This window comes from Epinephelus moara, chromosome 23 (genome assembly GCF_006386435.1).
Source record: "Epinephelus moara isolate mb chromosome 23, YSFRI_EMoa_1.0, whole genome shotgun sequence".
NCBI lineage: Eukaryota > Metazoa > Chordata > Actinopteri > Perciformes > Serranidae > Epinephelus > Epinephelus moara.
In genome coordinates this window covers 25,978,531-25,993,572 of record NC_065528.1, presented here as the reverse complement: position 1 = coordinate 25,993,572, position 15,042 = coordinate 25,978,531, and the positions used below count along the sequence as shown (strand labels likewise).

Genomic DNA, 15,042 nt, shown 5'->3' with positions numbered 1-15,042 from the left:
CAATTTTTTTTAAATCTGCTCTCTCTTCTGCTGCTGTCAGCTGTCATTTTAGGCAGAAGTGTCGTGCCCTCCTCCACCCCGTTCAACTCCAGCCACCGTATCCAGAGTGTAGGGCAAGCTCAACAAAAGGCCATTTTTCTCCCCATTCACATCATCAGCACTTCTCCATCCACTCCCTGCCATGCTGGCCTGATGGGCCACACTAAACCAAACCATGCCAAGCCAGCCCATGACTGTCGAATAGGGGTATTAGTTCCATATCTTGGAAAGAAGGCAGACATCTCTACGGCCGATATCTTCACCACTCGGCAGCTCACACGAAAGCAATCTATACTGATAAATAGCACTACAGGTAAGAGGAAACATGTATTTTTTATTACGGGGTGAACTGTCCCTTTAAAATCCAGAAAAGCTTTTGACACTGGAATTCAAAGCCTCTAAACGATCAGATCTCTTCCAATCATCCTGAAATCTATACAGGACTCTGCTTGGATGAAAGGTTGCTGATGAGTGGGCGTGTTCACACTTGTACAACCATTTTTATTTTGCCTACTTGTATGTGACACCTAAAGAGGAAATGGGCAGCCTGTCAAACTCCCAGGAGCCAGCTCTCCCTCTCTCTGAGACAAATTATGGAGGCGCAAGGTTTTAAAGTTGGATGCTCAGGAAGTCCCTGTGGAATTCTTGCAACAATGGCTCTGTCGCTGCCTCTCTCCCCTCTCCGTCCCTCCACTCCTCACCCCTTCCCTCCCCTCTCCCCTCCTCTGATGAGCACCCGGGGACAAGGGGTCCGACACTTTCATGTGAGAGGAAGCTGACGAATGAGTGTCACAGCCTCCAGGGAGCCTGGCTAGAGTGGCAACAAAATAATGGAGGGAGATATGAGAGACATGGGCATACAGTACACAACCACACACTCATGCACACACACACACACACACACTTCTTCAAACACATTTCTATAGCATACACTGCTGCCATTTTATGGAGCAATCTTGCATCCTCTGAGGTTGAGTTTAAGGTGGGTACAATTTAAAATCAAATAAAAGCACATATGTGGAATCTATTGAGGTGCTGCTGAAGGTATGTTCATTTCTCTGCTGCCGAGATTGTATCTGTCCATTATTTTCAGGATGAACTGCAGTCAGGCTGCGTTTGATTGCATTCATCTGTTGGAGAGTTTCATCATATGGGAAATGTAGGATCAAAATTGTGAAGCACCATCTGCTCCTGCAAGGAAGGAGCTATAAACCTCTTTTATTTTATTTTAATAAGAGCATCGCTTGGTTTTGTGGATCTTGGGCAGTTTCAATTGATAGCAAGGAGATAATAGCCAAGTAAATTAAAAGCATTCATCAAACAGCCATTCAAAGTGTAGGACTCTTAGCTCCTCAGGCTCGAGGGGGTTGATTCATTGACTGATTGCAAGTGACTGCTTTTTTTAAACAAATATAGGTGCTGCATTGTGTCATTTTTACCAGGTTTTCTGCTTGATCTCACCGACACTAAACCTCCTCTGAGCTACTTCACCAAACAAAAGCATCTAATGAAGTATCTGATTTCTTTGTGCACCACAGGGGAATGCAAGTACGACTTCCAGGCTTGGGGGGAGTGCGATCTGGCAACGGGCAAGAAGAACAGGACGGGTGTGCTGAAGCGAGCGCTCATGGATGCGACCTGTGCCACCACTGTCACAGCCACCAAGCCCTGTGGGAAAATCCCCAAGACTAAGCTGCAAGGTAAGCGGAGAGGAATAAATCATCACTAGATAAAATGTAACTCTCGCTGAGCGGGCTGTCAGCAGCAGCGGGGATCACTGAAGTCCTGTTGATGGATCACCGTGCCCTCAGAAATATGGCAGGAGGTTCTCTGTACTCTAATAAAAGACATGATATTTTAGTGTTTAGTTTCAGCAGCATAAACAAAAATTCAGAATGGCAACTTGATTTGTTCAATAATTTACAAAACGCCAACTGACTCCTTTCTTGTGCGCCCTGAGAAAAACATCTGTATTTTCAATGAACCGTTAATACTTCCCACCCGGGACAAAGCAATACAACCCAATCACCATAAACGATGTTGGAATTGTACATTTTTGCAAACCTCAGATATGTTACACTTGTTAGTTATTTTGGAGCTAGATAAGGCTGTGGTTAACATTTAGTAAGGTTTAGACACAAAAACCACTTGGTTATGATTGGGAAAGGTTCATGTTTTGGCTAAAAAAAAATAGTTTGGGGGGCACAAACTGGGTTGGAAAGCAACAATAGTGGCGTTTCCATCCAAATGTATCAAAATTTTTGAGCGAATTTTGTGAAAATGCGCAAAAGGAAATGCAAATTTATGCCCGTTTCCATTCGTTATTGTTTTGCGATTATTGGGAGTCAACAGGAAGAGCAGTAGGTGGCGCTTCTCGTGAAAAATGAACAAAATAAAAACACCCCCGTAGAAGAAGAGTGCGCCATGAGATGACGTCATAAGAGAGCGTCTTATGCCCACTGTAAACAACAACACACTTTACCGACACTCAACAACTGACCATGGACAGATTCCTGATAAACCTATCGGCTCTTGGGAGAACTCTGGTTAGCATTTTGTCAGTGTTCACAGCGTACCTAACCATCTTGAGTTAGAGGCGACAAAGAAGAAGTTTAATGTTAAGAGTACTGTCGGAAATAGCTGGAAGGCGACCACCACGTCGTTCTCTGTGTGTATGGGAACGTAGGCGTGTGAAGGACTTTTGGGAAATAGTTGTCCAGCAGCATTTCACTCACGAACTCTGGCTGAAACATTTCTGTATGTCAAGGGCCACATTTGAGGATCTGTGTGCCAGTACGTCATCGTTTATTCGCAAAACCTGTTTCCATTTTCCTTTTATCTATACGCTGACAAATCCACCCCCTCCAAGCATAAAACTTTTTTGCGAATTTTCGGCCTTTTTTTTTCCGCAATTTTTGAAAATGTGAATAAAAATAGGTGGATGGAAACCCCACTAATGTCTCTAGAAAAACAACTGCTTTGTGTGCTACTATTCCAGCAGGAAAAGCATTGATGTCTTGGAATTAAAACAAGCATTTTTCATGGCACTATCCCGACAAGAAAAGCCTGTCTTGGGGAAAAAACTACCACTTTCATGACACTGTCTCAACAGGAAAAGCAGCAGTGTCTCAGGAAAAAAACTACTGCTTTTACTTCCTCTGTCCCAGCAGGAAAAGCAGCGATATCTCAGGATAAAAAACCCAACAACCGCTTTTTGTGCTACTATCCCAGCTGGAAAGCAACAATGTCTCTAGAAAAATGACCGTTTTGTGTGCTGCTATTCCAGCTGGAAAAGCAGTGATGAACAAGTGTTTTTCATGGTGATACCTGTGCAGGAAATGCATGGAGGAAAAAAAACGCTTTTGTGCTACTATTTGCATAAGAACAGCAGCAATGTCTTGGTAAAACACCACCACTTTTCATGCCTCTATCCTGGAAGGAAATGCAGGGATGTCTCCGTAAAAAACAATCTCTTTTCGTGGTACTACCCCAGCAGGAAAAGCAGTGATGTCTCTGTAAAAAACACACAAAGAACTGCTGCTTTTTATGGCACTATCAGGGCAAGAAAGCAGGGCTGTCTCAGGGAAAAAATAAACACTTTTCATGCTACTATCCCGGCAGGAAACACAGCAATGACTCTAAATCACAACTGATTTTGTTGTTCGCTGGTCTGCAGTCCACCATCCCTTCCACCTCCCAGTGACAAAGTCAGCTTGTATATTACTTCACTTTAGAAAATATGATACATAGGAAAACCAAAGGCAATGTTTACATAGTTTGCAGAAACCTACAACACCAACATTTTCCTCTGGTGACTGCGCTGCTTTGCAGTGTAACCTAGACAGATTTTTTTTTTTTTTCAAACACTGTCCTTAAACTCTCGATGCAACACAGTCGCCTCTTTGGACTAGTCTGAAAGCTGGAAATGTCATATATTCATTATTCAGAGAAAGTGCATGTCATGATGTCGGCCTGGATCAAAAGAACGACCCATGCAGAAACAAACTCATGATTTACGAGAAGAATCGCTCCAGTACTTCCTGTCAGATCACTGTAAACAGTTACTGGGAATGTTAGATTAGTTGGTTTGTTTTAATTAATTATAGCTGAAGGGATGTTTACCACTTGGGTATCTCTGTTTATTTAGTTGAACTGCTGATCGTCCCTGTGACAAGCTTGAATATTGTGCGTCGATTTTGGAAGTTGGATGTGTTACAGCTATGACACACAGGTCAAAACCTGGAATAAGATAATCTGATTCTCATTTTGACTGTGATAAATTAGCATCGGTAAGTGCATCAAGGTGTATTTTAAGAGTGGATTCCTTTTATCCTCTTTGTGATAATTACTGTGTAAGTTCAGCAGATATTTATCTCGTCTCCTGGCACATCTCAGGCTGATTGCAGGCTGATTTGACTAAATCCCACAAACCCTTGCAAATGATTTTAATCTCAGGCACTGCCAGCTGTGATTCACATTCACGTCAGCGTGATGGAAACCCACCTACTTAAGTGCTAACTTGAAGCAGCGAGTGACAGTGTGAGAGCAGAGGTGAATAGGTTAACTCACTATTCAGCTGTAATTACATGCTTTTAGTGTTCTTTTGTCATGTCAAAGAAACTGAAGTCGGGGAGCTCCTACTTCCCACATTCTATGGAAAATGGGCAGCTATCGGAAAACTGGAGTTAAAGAGGACCTGTTATGCTTTAACATATTTTGTCTTAAATATAGTGGTAAAATGAAGGATGTTTATATTAAACACAAATGTAGAAGTAATCCCAGTGTGTGACAACTCAGATTTCTTTTTTGAACACTCCGCTCCCAACAGTTTTTTCAATGTCTTGCAACGGTATGACGTCATAGTGTGATGGACTTCTTTATATGGTCATCTGATCCAGGCACACTACTGCAAGTGTTTACATTACATAGCCTACACTGCTACATGTAGCTACATGCTAACGTAATGGAAACGTGTCAACTTGGTTGTGAATTTCTCCCTGATTTCAGATCAGATTCCTGCTGGAACATGTCTAGTTCAGTTTAGATGCTTTTACTGGTGAATTTTTCACAGCAGAAAGTGACGCTGCTCACCCTTTTTCCACCTTCAAGGGCAGTGGCCTTGTGGGTAACCTGTGAGGTTGTGACATGTACTTAATGGTGTATATGGAGGGAAGCAGCGCTGGCAGGGTGTCATGGTGAAGACGCATTCAGCAAATAGGGATGATAGCAGCAGAATTAAGTGTCTAGATGAGCTCAGGGCTCATGAGAAGGTCATGTCTATTGTTTGTGGTGACGACTGCAATATAGCCATTGTTGTGAACAGCACCCGAACGTCTCGCAACCCTCCTTCTGCAAAGTGGTCTGGACCTCTAGAAGCTAGATACTAGCTAATAACAAGTCAAGCTAATTTAATGTTAATAAGTGTTCCCAACTACAGTTTGGAGCCAGTAAGCTGTCATTGAGAGAGGTAACACGTAAAACACAGCTGTTTTGTCAGTGATTATGCTGTCAGACATCTGACGCCAAAAGCTACCTTTCGTGGTGATATGATATGCAGATGGGTGGCATCAGTATGTAACATGGCCAGACCTAACCTTTCGCAGTATTATGATATGCCGCTATGGCACCTAACGCAGTATGATTCGTGGACAGGCAGTGACAGTTGATAATGCAACTGGATGGCACCTGTTGCGGCAGCATGATACACTTCTAGACAGCGTCAAGTTGAAAAGCTGCTGGTAAGGATGTCATATAAGGAGCTGGAGAGTCCCTATAGGGCGGCAGGAGGGTCAGTGAATGGTCAAACAAACCATGGACTTTCACCTGGGAGCCTGGTGTTCACTTCCTGTATGAATGTGGAACCAGATCACGATGATGTTTTTTTCTAAACCTAACCACGTGCTTTTGTAGATGTCCCAGCACTGGTAGCGGCATCCTGGAACATCAACAGCAGACGCGGAGAGGTACCTAGCGTGTAATGTGTAGACATGAAAGGCCACTATGTGACAACTTGGGAAAAGAACCTGTTGGTCATTCCCTGCTGCAAGTACGCTGCTAACGTACATGGGAAACATCAGGGAAACATGTAACCTTGGTTGCAGATGTGATTTCGGATCATATTCCTGCTGGAACATGTCGAGGTGTGTTTTTATTGGTGATTTTTCACAGTAAAAAGAGACGCTATTATCCGTTACAGTCGTTCCCCGTCTGCAATGACGGTGCAGAGACGCTAAGATCTCAAAGACCATGGAACACAAACTACCCAGAGCAGACTGGGCTTTTACGTGAGGGGGGGACTTGAAGAGACAGGTGCTAAAACAGAATGTTTCAGACAGCAAGTGTATACAAGTGTTTCAGCACAGACAGTATGAGGAAAATGTTTAATAAAATTTTTCAACCACTGAAGAGTGTAAACATGCTCTCATAGAAACCTTAAATACAAGAATGAATCTGAAAATCTGCATAATATATTCTCTTTAACACTGGATTTCAGCTAATGGGATAGTGTTAAATAACCATGTGGACGCATGTAGAATATAATATGGTCTGCTGGGTTTACAACTGGTGATAAGAACACACTCGATTCATTCCCAGTGCGGCGATGGCCTTTGTTAATTCTGTAAACAAGGATGTAACTGACCCAGTGCGGCTGCCCCATTGTCCAAACAGGATTATAATGAGTGCAGAATTGCTGCCAATGGTCATAAACTGTGGCCTTATCACACTCAGCAGATGACATGTGTGCACAGAAAGGTTTGATGAAGTGACAGTGAGGTTAAGCAAACTCCACGTGCAAACAGCCAGTCAGGTGAAGCTCCCAAATTACACCGATAAGACAAATGTGAGCACTCCTGAGACAGAGCTCTTTTTTTTTTTTTTACTACAGGATGTCCTGCAGCTGCAGTGCTGCCAACTGTAACACGTCTGTCTGCTCGACTGTTTGTCCTAAGATGTTATGCCAAACTCTATTTGACTTTCAAAGGAGGAATCTGTTAAATCTTTCACTCGGCAGCACATCATTAATGCATTGTGACAGGAAGTTTCTTGAGGAGCTGTAGTGTACTTGCCAGCTGTGACTCTCTCAAGCTTTCCAGCAAATATATTATACAGGATGCTGCTGTTAAAATATACAGAGATGTCTATGGATTTATAGCAGGTCCATATGGAAGGTGAGCTCCCAAGAAAAACAACAGCATCACTCTGTTCAGGAAATGCCCAGTAATGACATATGTTCATGCTAAAAACCTCCAGCTCCATAATTATCACTCAGCCACTGGGAGCAAAGGTCACGTACAAATGACGCATTGTGCTTTTAGAGTTGGAGGTCTTGTTGCGTAATGTCCGTCCATTTTCCACATTGATTTATGCTGTGGGGGATGTAACCTATCCCATAGTGCAATGGGTGAGAGTGAGGAAGAGTGCACAACAGACAGGTCTCCAATATATCAGCGTCCATCACACTCACATTCACCCCACGGCTATGTTTTTCACCCAGCTTTAGACTGTGCAGCCGTGGACATGCAATATCCATAACTTACATTTTTTCACTTCTGCTGTTCTGGTACAGTCTCCTAAAGGAATCTTCAGCCACAAAATGACCATTTGTATATTAATAATACACCGTGTTACCTTAAATTCATGAAGGAAACTTTCTCAAATGCCCCAGTGGTGAACCAAAATGGTGAACATTCCTGAACTGATTTAAAGGGGGGACTGTAAAACTATATCCTTTTACACACAAAGCTTATGCAGTATAATCCAAGTCTAATTTATTCAGTCGTATGCTCAGTACTTCTCAAACAGGTGTTGTAGCACTTGAGATCGGTTTTGGACTGCTTTCTGAAGGTCTCGTCTTGGACTTGGACAAAGAGGGTGCTGGATTTGGTTCCAAGACAAGCCAAGACCACAGCTGTGGGAATATCACTAAACTGGCCAAAAAAAAAAGGAGCAAAAGGGGAAATGTCTGCGCTTATTTTCCGTTTCTGCCGTGAAAAGTTGTGGATGGTACCAATGTAACTGTTCCGTACCGTCCCCATGTTTGGTCCCCCCTCTGTTGTGGTACCTAGCACTCAGATCTGGTACTAAAAGGTGGAGCTGTGAACACTGCAGTCTGATTGGTCAGTAGAGGACGGTCACTCTGCTCAGGGCTGAGTTGTGGCTGGTTTTGAGGCTCAAGTAATCACTGTTGACACTGTGGAGAGTTTTATTAGTAAACTGTAACTATAAAATGAAAGCAGCAGCTGGAGTCGGAGAAAAAATAACTTAATTCACTGGGCCGACTGCTGGTGGGGTGGAACATTTACTTGTAATGTTACCTGGAGAAAAAAAAAGTGTTGCGGAGCGTCGTTCCTGTGGCCTCCAGCAACACTAAACCCCTGAGCTTGCCTGAGAAGAACTAAAAGCACAAACCCTCTATTTTTAAATATCCCATGGAGAGAGACTCTCACTGCAGCCTGTTGTATTTTTTTCTGAAAATGTGGGCGTGTAACCTCGGTAATGAGGAGCAGTGAGTGACAACAACCCCGCCCACATTTAAGAGCACTGTTTGTGGTGGAAACACTAGGGTCTAGGTACCATGTCTGAAGGGTTACTGTTGGCTCCAAAGGTACCATACTGAAAGTGTTTGGTGGAAACGGGGCTTAAAGGTGCCTCTGGGCGTCGTTGTCTTACACCAAGGGCTTCTGACCAATGGGACTGACACCGAGTCAGACTGGCACTCGTCTGGTTTTGGACTTAACACAGTCTTAACCTGTCAAAGTCTTGGTCATGACTTGGTCTTTGTTTAGGTGGTCTTGACTACAATGCTGTCCCATGAATTTTTGCTAAAACCTTTCTATTAAAAACACTGCTGCATACAAGTAGCACCCATCAACACGTGGGTTTGAACCCTGCTTGTGGATTCCATTGAGTTGCTAAGGCATGCTGCTCGTTCATGCCTGAAACTGTTTATGCAGAAGTCTCTTCAATTGTAAAGTTTAAGCAAAAGTGCATGGGTCAATCTGGGGGTGAAGTGTTCATTCAAAGGGTGCTGTATTTAACTCTGGAAAAAGATAATTGTTGAGTCTCATTCCCGGGGGAACGGCTGGAGGTTTGGTCAGGCTACCAACCCAAAGCATCACTATTTGAGCCGCATCTTGAAGTGTTATACTGTGAATATAAAGAACCTTATGTGTAATTAATTAATTTAATCATCAGAGCCTTGTAGTTGCTACTGCGTGGCATAGACATTCAAGACAAGAAGGTCCCAATTAAAATCCCTGTAAAGGATGCATGAATGCATCCACATTACATTTTGATTACTCTGCTTTTCAAATTTAATTTCCTCGTGTTTCATTATGCAGGAATATCGATGTAGATCGTAGCTTTTCATGTTAAAAATGCAAATTCAGATGTATATATGCACATCCTGGATGTATGTGTGCACGCGAGTGAAAAGGTGTTTGGTTTGCAGCGCTGTTTACCTGTGCACATCGATTCTAATGAAGGCCGGATGCATGGATGCGAAGTGACAGCCTAAGAGGTGTGAGAGCTGAGGGCAACAGAGAAGCAGAGCGAGGATGACAGTGGCCCAGATGAGGGGAAGCAGTCGGGAAGAGAGACTCTGAGCTTTCAGAGCAGTGTGATGTGCGATGTGATTTTCCATGTCTGCCAGTTGGAAGATAAGCCCTGGGAAGCAAAGGGGTTACTGGGAAAGAGAAAGAGGGGGTGCTGTGCACAATGAGGTGTGTACAGGAAGGGGAATTGTGTGTGCTTTTCTGTGTCAGGGGATGGCAGAGATACAGTCCACAGCCACGGGATCAGGGGGCTTATGAAAAAAAGAGAGAAATGTTTGGCTTTGGAGTGACTGAAATGGAGAGAGGAGAGGCTATCTAACCCCCGGCTGGGCGCAGAGATCTGCCCGGCCAAATCTGCAATTCTGAACAGCCACCTTGGGTTTGGGAGATAGGTTTCCCCTGACTGCAGCAGGTTACTGTGATGGAGGTAGCATCTGTCATTTGCAGATTCTGGAGGAGACAATGCTAAGAGGCGCCTCGGGAGCGATCTGAGATTCAGAGTTGCGTGTCTTTGCTGTCGAGCCCAGGTGAAACACAGACCCTGCGGAGCGAAGGAGAGAACAAAGAGTGACAGAAATGAAACATTATGAATGCCTGTAGAAACCTCAAGGTCCCCGCCTTCTCTTTCAGCACAACAGGAGTACACAGCGTGTTTGGAGTGTTTGGATGCCAGAGTTGATTTCTGGTTAAACAAAAGGCTTTGTGGAGATAAATCTGGCGGCTCTGAATTTGTTCGGAGCAATTTTGTCTGTGTCATTCTGTTAGACGGACAGGTGGTGTTCAGATTTTAAATCACAGACATTAATTCAGAGCCACACAGGGTATTATCATCACATTCACTCACAGTTTCTGCAGCTACGGCTCCCTGCCTTTGTAGGGCAGAAATATTAAGTTAAGAAAAGAAGTTTTTAGGTCGGCCGGCCAAACTGTGTAGCAGACACTTAACTTTTAATAGCCTCATTTTATGCCATTTTAAGCTGATTTTTTTGTGCCCAGAATATAACTGACAGCCCATCAGTCACCATGTGACGATGATCTCCTTGAAATAGTCCAAAGGCAGACACACCACATTTGGATCTTACGGCAAAGTATAAAAGAAATACACCACTTTCTTGTCCATTTGAACTAATTAGTGGTATAATAAAGTGATCTATCTTTTAAATTGATGCTTCTCTTGTATTAGCCGTATCTCCCTGTGACAGCTACACTGCACTTTGCTACTGATTTTAATTTTGGACAAACATCAACTTGGACTTAACAATGAACTGATTTTGGTGGTCAAAGGTCACTGTGACCTTGCACCTGTCTCATTCTCGAGAACGCAATATCTCATTAAGACCTTAAGGGAATTTCTTCAAATTTGGCTCAGACACCAACCTGGCCTCAACAATGAACTGATTAGATTTTGGTGGTTAAAGGTCAAGGTCACTGTGATCTCACAAAACATGTTTTTGGCCATAAACTGAGCACAGCGTTAGTTCAGGACACGATGTCAAGCTCAGCTCACATCCCAGCTACATCAGCTGATCTCAGACAGCCCAATCAACTAATGGAGCAGCTGATTGATGGAAGGGAGTCAGCTGATAGATCACATGATTCCTTTCTATGCAACCAATTGGTGAATCTCATTCAGGGCGCCCTATTTAAACTGCTCTGGCCTGCCTACTGTTGCTGCTTCCTCTGCAAGCTGCTTTGCAACCCACCTCCACCCCAGCTCCTCCTTTTCATGCTGTGTCTGACTTACCAATGTCATTTCTGTTTGTCATTGATGCTGCTCTGTTCTGTTCCCGGGGGTCTTTGCTGCTGCTCTCCCTGCCTTAGGCTTTCCATGTAGGCACATGGAAGGGCAGGAGGATGGCTCTCTCTGCCTCAGGGTTTTCTCATTTGCACATGGAAGGGCAGAGAGGTATGTTCTCTCTGCCGTAGGCCTTCTACGTAGGTGTGTGGAAGAGGCTTTCTGCGTAGGCCTAGCAAAGGTAGAGAGGCCCCAGAACAGAGCCATGCTGCCAAATATAATACAGCAAATGGAAGTTTTCTTCGACTCAAGAGGTCCTGACTGAACTCAACAATTCATATGCTAATTATGACAAAATTTCACACAGGTGCCTGTGTTGCTGTGGTAGGATGTGTCTGAAGCATCGTTTTAGAATTTGTAGCTTCTTTGGAAAAAACATCCATATTTAAAGCATTGTTTACTGTCATGGCTGCATATGAGTCTGGACTGTAACTGCAACGTGACTGGTTTGCGGAGGCATACAACTACAAGGTTTAATATTAGTATTTAAAATTACACATCTCCTTTTTTTAAAAGATATTTTCAGGCAAAATGTATCATTAAATATACAAGTACCTTATAATTGTACTTGAGTAAATGTACTTGGCTACGATCCAACACTCAGCAAATGTCAGAAAGTCAGATTCTGCTCTCGACTGGTCAGATATGTAGTCACCGTGTTTTGGCTCAGGGCGGATTTGAGTCGGAGAAGGCAGCAGCAGCCTGATTATCAGTGTGTGTCAGAGGCAAAGAGCAGAGCGAGCAGTATCATGTATTGTGCACATACAGCAGAAAGTACTCCAGCCTGGTATGACAATCCCCGTCTCACATATGGAGAAAGACAGAACAGAGCGAGAGTGAATCCTTTTCCTCCATCTCTCTCCCCGGGGGAGCAGAATGTGCTGACAAACACAACAGGGACAGAGAAGAAGAAGAAGAAGAAAAAAAAGGAGAGAAAACATTTAAACAAATGAAAACAAGCAAACAAATGGGACGGAAGAGCGATTTCCATATTTGCATGGGTGAGCGCGCTTTGAACGTCAAAATCTTAATGCCCACGGAAGTTTGCAGCCGAGGTGACAAGAAGAGATTTCTAAGATTTCCTCATAGAGCACATTCAGAATGTTAAAGGGTTGAAGCTCAATTGAAATCTCATTGACTAAGCACACCTTGTCGCTGTTCAGAACTGCTCGCCTGCATGTCATTAGAGGATTTGAGGAGGTGTCCTTTCAAGATAATCCATTCATACAAAAAAATGAATGCAGGATTTAAGTATTGACAGTCTTTTCATATATCATCACACTGTATCTCTTTTTAAACACACCTTTTTTCTTACATTAGTTGTTCTGGATTTGTCAAGCATTTTAATCAAATCTGCTTTTTTATGTGACTTCTTAAAACTGTCATTATGAACATGAGCATTTATTATTCGTTCATGTAAAGCTGTAAAAAAAAAAAAAGAGTTGTGGTATGATCTAAATTTAGTGTAAATTGCAGCAGTAACTTGCTCTGGATTAGGTCTAAATAAAGAGGTTGTGGATTATCCAGGTTGACATCTCTCTTCAGCATGTTCTAAACTAAAACGCTTGAGAGCACATGCCACAGTTAGAGACTAGTGGTACCAAACATTTAAGAAATACAAACATATAATTTGAAAGGAGATGATCAAATACACCGAAACATTTATACTTCTGCATCGAAGCAACGCTGAAACCATTTCCCGCGGTGGAAACAAAGCTTTTATTTATTGTAATTTCACAGATAAGAAACAATAAATTGTGAAGACAATAAAGCCTCCACTAAAATAGCATTTTAAGTCTAGTGTGTGATTTATCCTGGCTTCATATGAGCAGAGGAAATCTCTGCTAGCTGTTAGGCTAATTTATATTATGTAAATGCCATAGGCTTGTGCTAAAAACATTAGCATGTTGCATTTGTTTGGAAAACGTGTTTAGTATAAGACAATTGTTTTGTCCGTGAACATTGTGAGTTGTGATGGAGCCGAATTTTGTAACATTACCTTTGTTAAATGTTGCTGTTGTCCCTGGCTTCATATGAGTAGAGGAAAAGTCCGCTAGCTGCTAGGCTAATTTATACAATGTAAAATGCCTAGGCTTGTGCTAATAACATTAGCATGTTGCATTTGTTTGGAAAACGTGTTTAGTATAAGACAGTTGTTTTGTCCGTGAACGGAAAACGTGTTTAGTATAAGACAGTTGTTTTGTCCGTGAACATTGTGAGTTGTAATGGAGCCGAATTTTGTAACATTACCTTTGTTAAATGTTGCTGTTGTCCCTGGCTTCATATGAGTAGAGGAAAAGTCTGCTAGCTGCTAGGCTAATTTATACAATGTAAAATGCCATAGGCTTGTGCTAAAAACATTAGCATGTTATATTTTTGACAGACAAGTGTTTGTCTGTGAATGCTGCGAGTTATAGTGAAGCTGATTTATGTACTTGTGTTTGAAATTGTCTCTGTTAAGCCATGTTTAATGTGTGCTTAATGTGTGTTTAATGTGTTTTTAGTGTGTTTTGGACCAACTAAACTTTACAGTACTTCACAGAAACCCCACTGCCAACTAGTGTTTTGGAGGTGTAACTGCAGAGTGACACAGACACACCACCACACAAGCATAAATGCTCACAACAGCATAGGCCACATGTGTAGGCTACAGCGTAGGCTCTGCAAAGAGCTGACGCACAAGTATAAATCCTGCTTTTCAGAGACATTAAGGTCACATGTGAGTCGTTGACCAACCCGGCCATCATGTGTGTCGTTAGGGTTAGATGGGTCCAGGTGAGAATTGGTGTTAAGCCGTCCGGGGAGGGATCCCAACACTGCCTTGTAGGTGGGTGATAAGTGATGTCGTAGTCCACCTCTGTTTAACAATGGTCGTTCCAGTTCCTCTTTCAAACCATCAGTCTTCTCTGTGAGTCTCGACTTGAGGAGCTGGCTTTCCTGTGCTGTGCCATGTGCTTATGGAGTGGTTGTTTTGTAAAGAAGAAGTTCTCTGTTTTCTTGCCAAGAGCACATTAAGTCAACCTCCAGTAGCCAGCTAACTTAGCCTAGCACAAAAACTGGGAACAGATGGAAACAGTTAGCCTGGCTCTGTCCAGAAGTAAGAGAATCCACCTACCAGCATCTCTAAAGCTCTCCTGGGATGCCATAAACACACACACACTGCTGCCTACAACTTAGAGCTGTGCTGGAAACATGAAGAGTTATAAAGCAGCTGCCTACAATGTTAAGAGAGCAGCAAAGAAGGCAGAACAGTTGTACAGTGTATGATGTCGTGTAACAAATTAATTTATTTGACCACTCATCCATCCACCCTGTTGTGACACTTCAACTTAAGATCAAAATGCAAACGCAACCAGGAAACTGAATGGTTAAAGGCAGTTTATTGTAGCTTATAGATGGGGGCAGGGTTCAAACTTAACTTTTTGGCTTACTAGCCAAGTGGCTGGTAAGCTTTAAAAATCTACTGGCCAAAAAAAAATTTTTCACTAGCCAAAAATCATAAATAGCATTTTGGTATATTTTCAATGTGTTATTACTATAATAAACTCGAGCAATTCTCAAAATACAATATTAGCATAATTTTGTGTGGAATTAAGGAATGAGTCAAATTTGATTGTTTAAAATACTTTATTAAAACATACTTTGCTTAATAAG

The 15,042-nt window shown here is 42.6% G+C and overlaps 1 protein-coding gene across 1 annotated transcript in view; it reads left to right on the top strand.

Annotated features, from left to right (window-relative positions):
• Positions 1 to 15,042, top strand: part of ptn (pleiotrophin) — an 88,687-nt gene that overhangs the window by 65,423 nt on the left and 8,222 nt on the right. Inside the window, exon 4 of the mRNA XM_050036784.1 lies at positions 1,578 to 1,739. Coding sequence (XP_049892741.1) covers positions 1,578 to 1,739 — 162 coding nt within the window. The remainder of the gene's footprint in view (positions 1 to 1,577; positions 1,740 to 15,042) is intronic.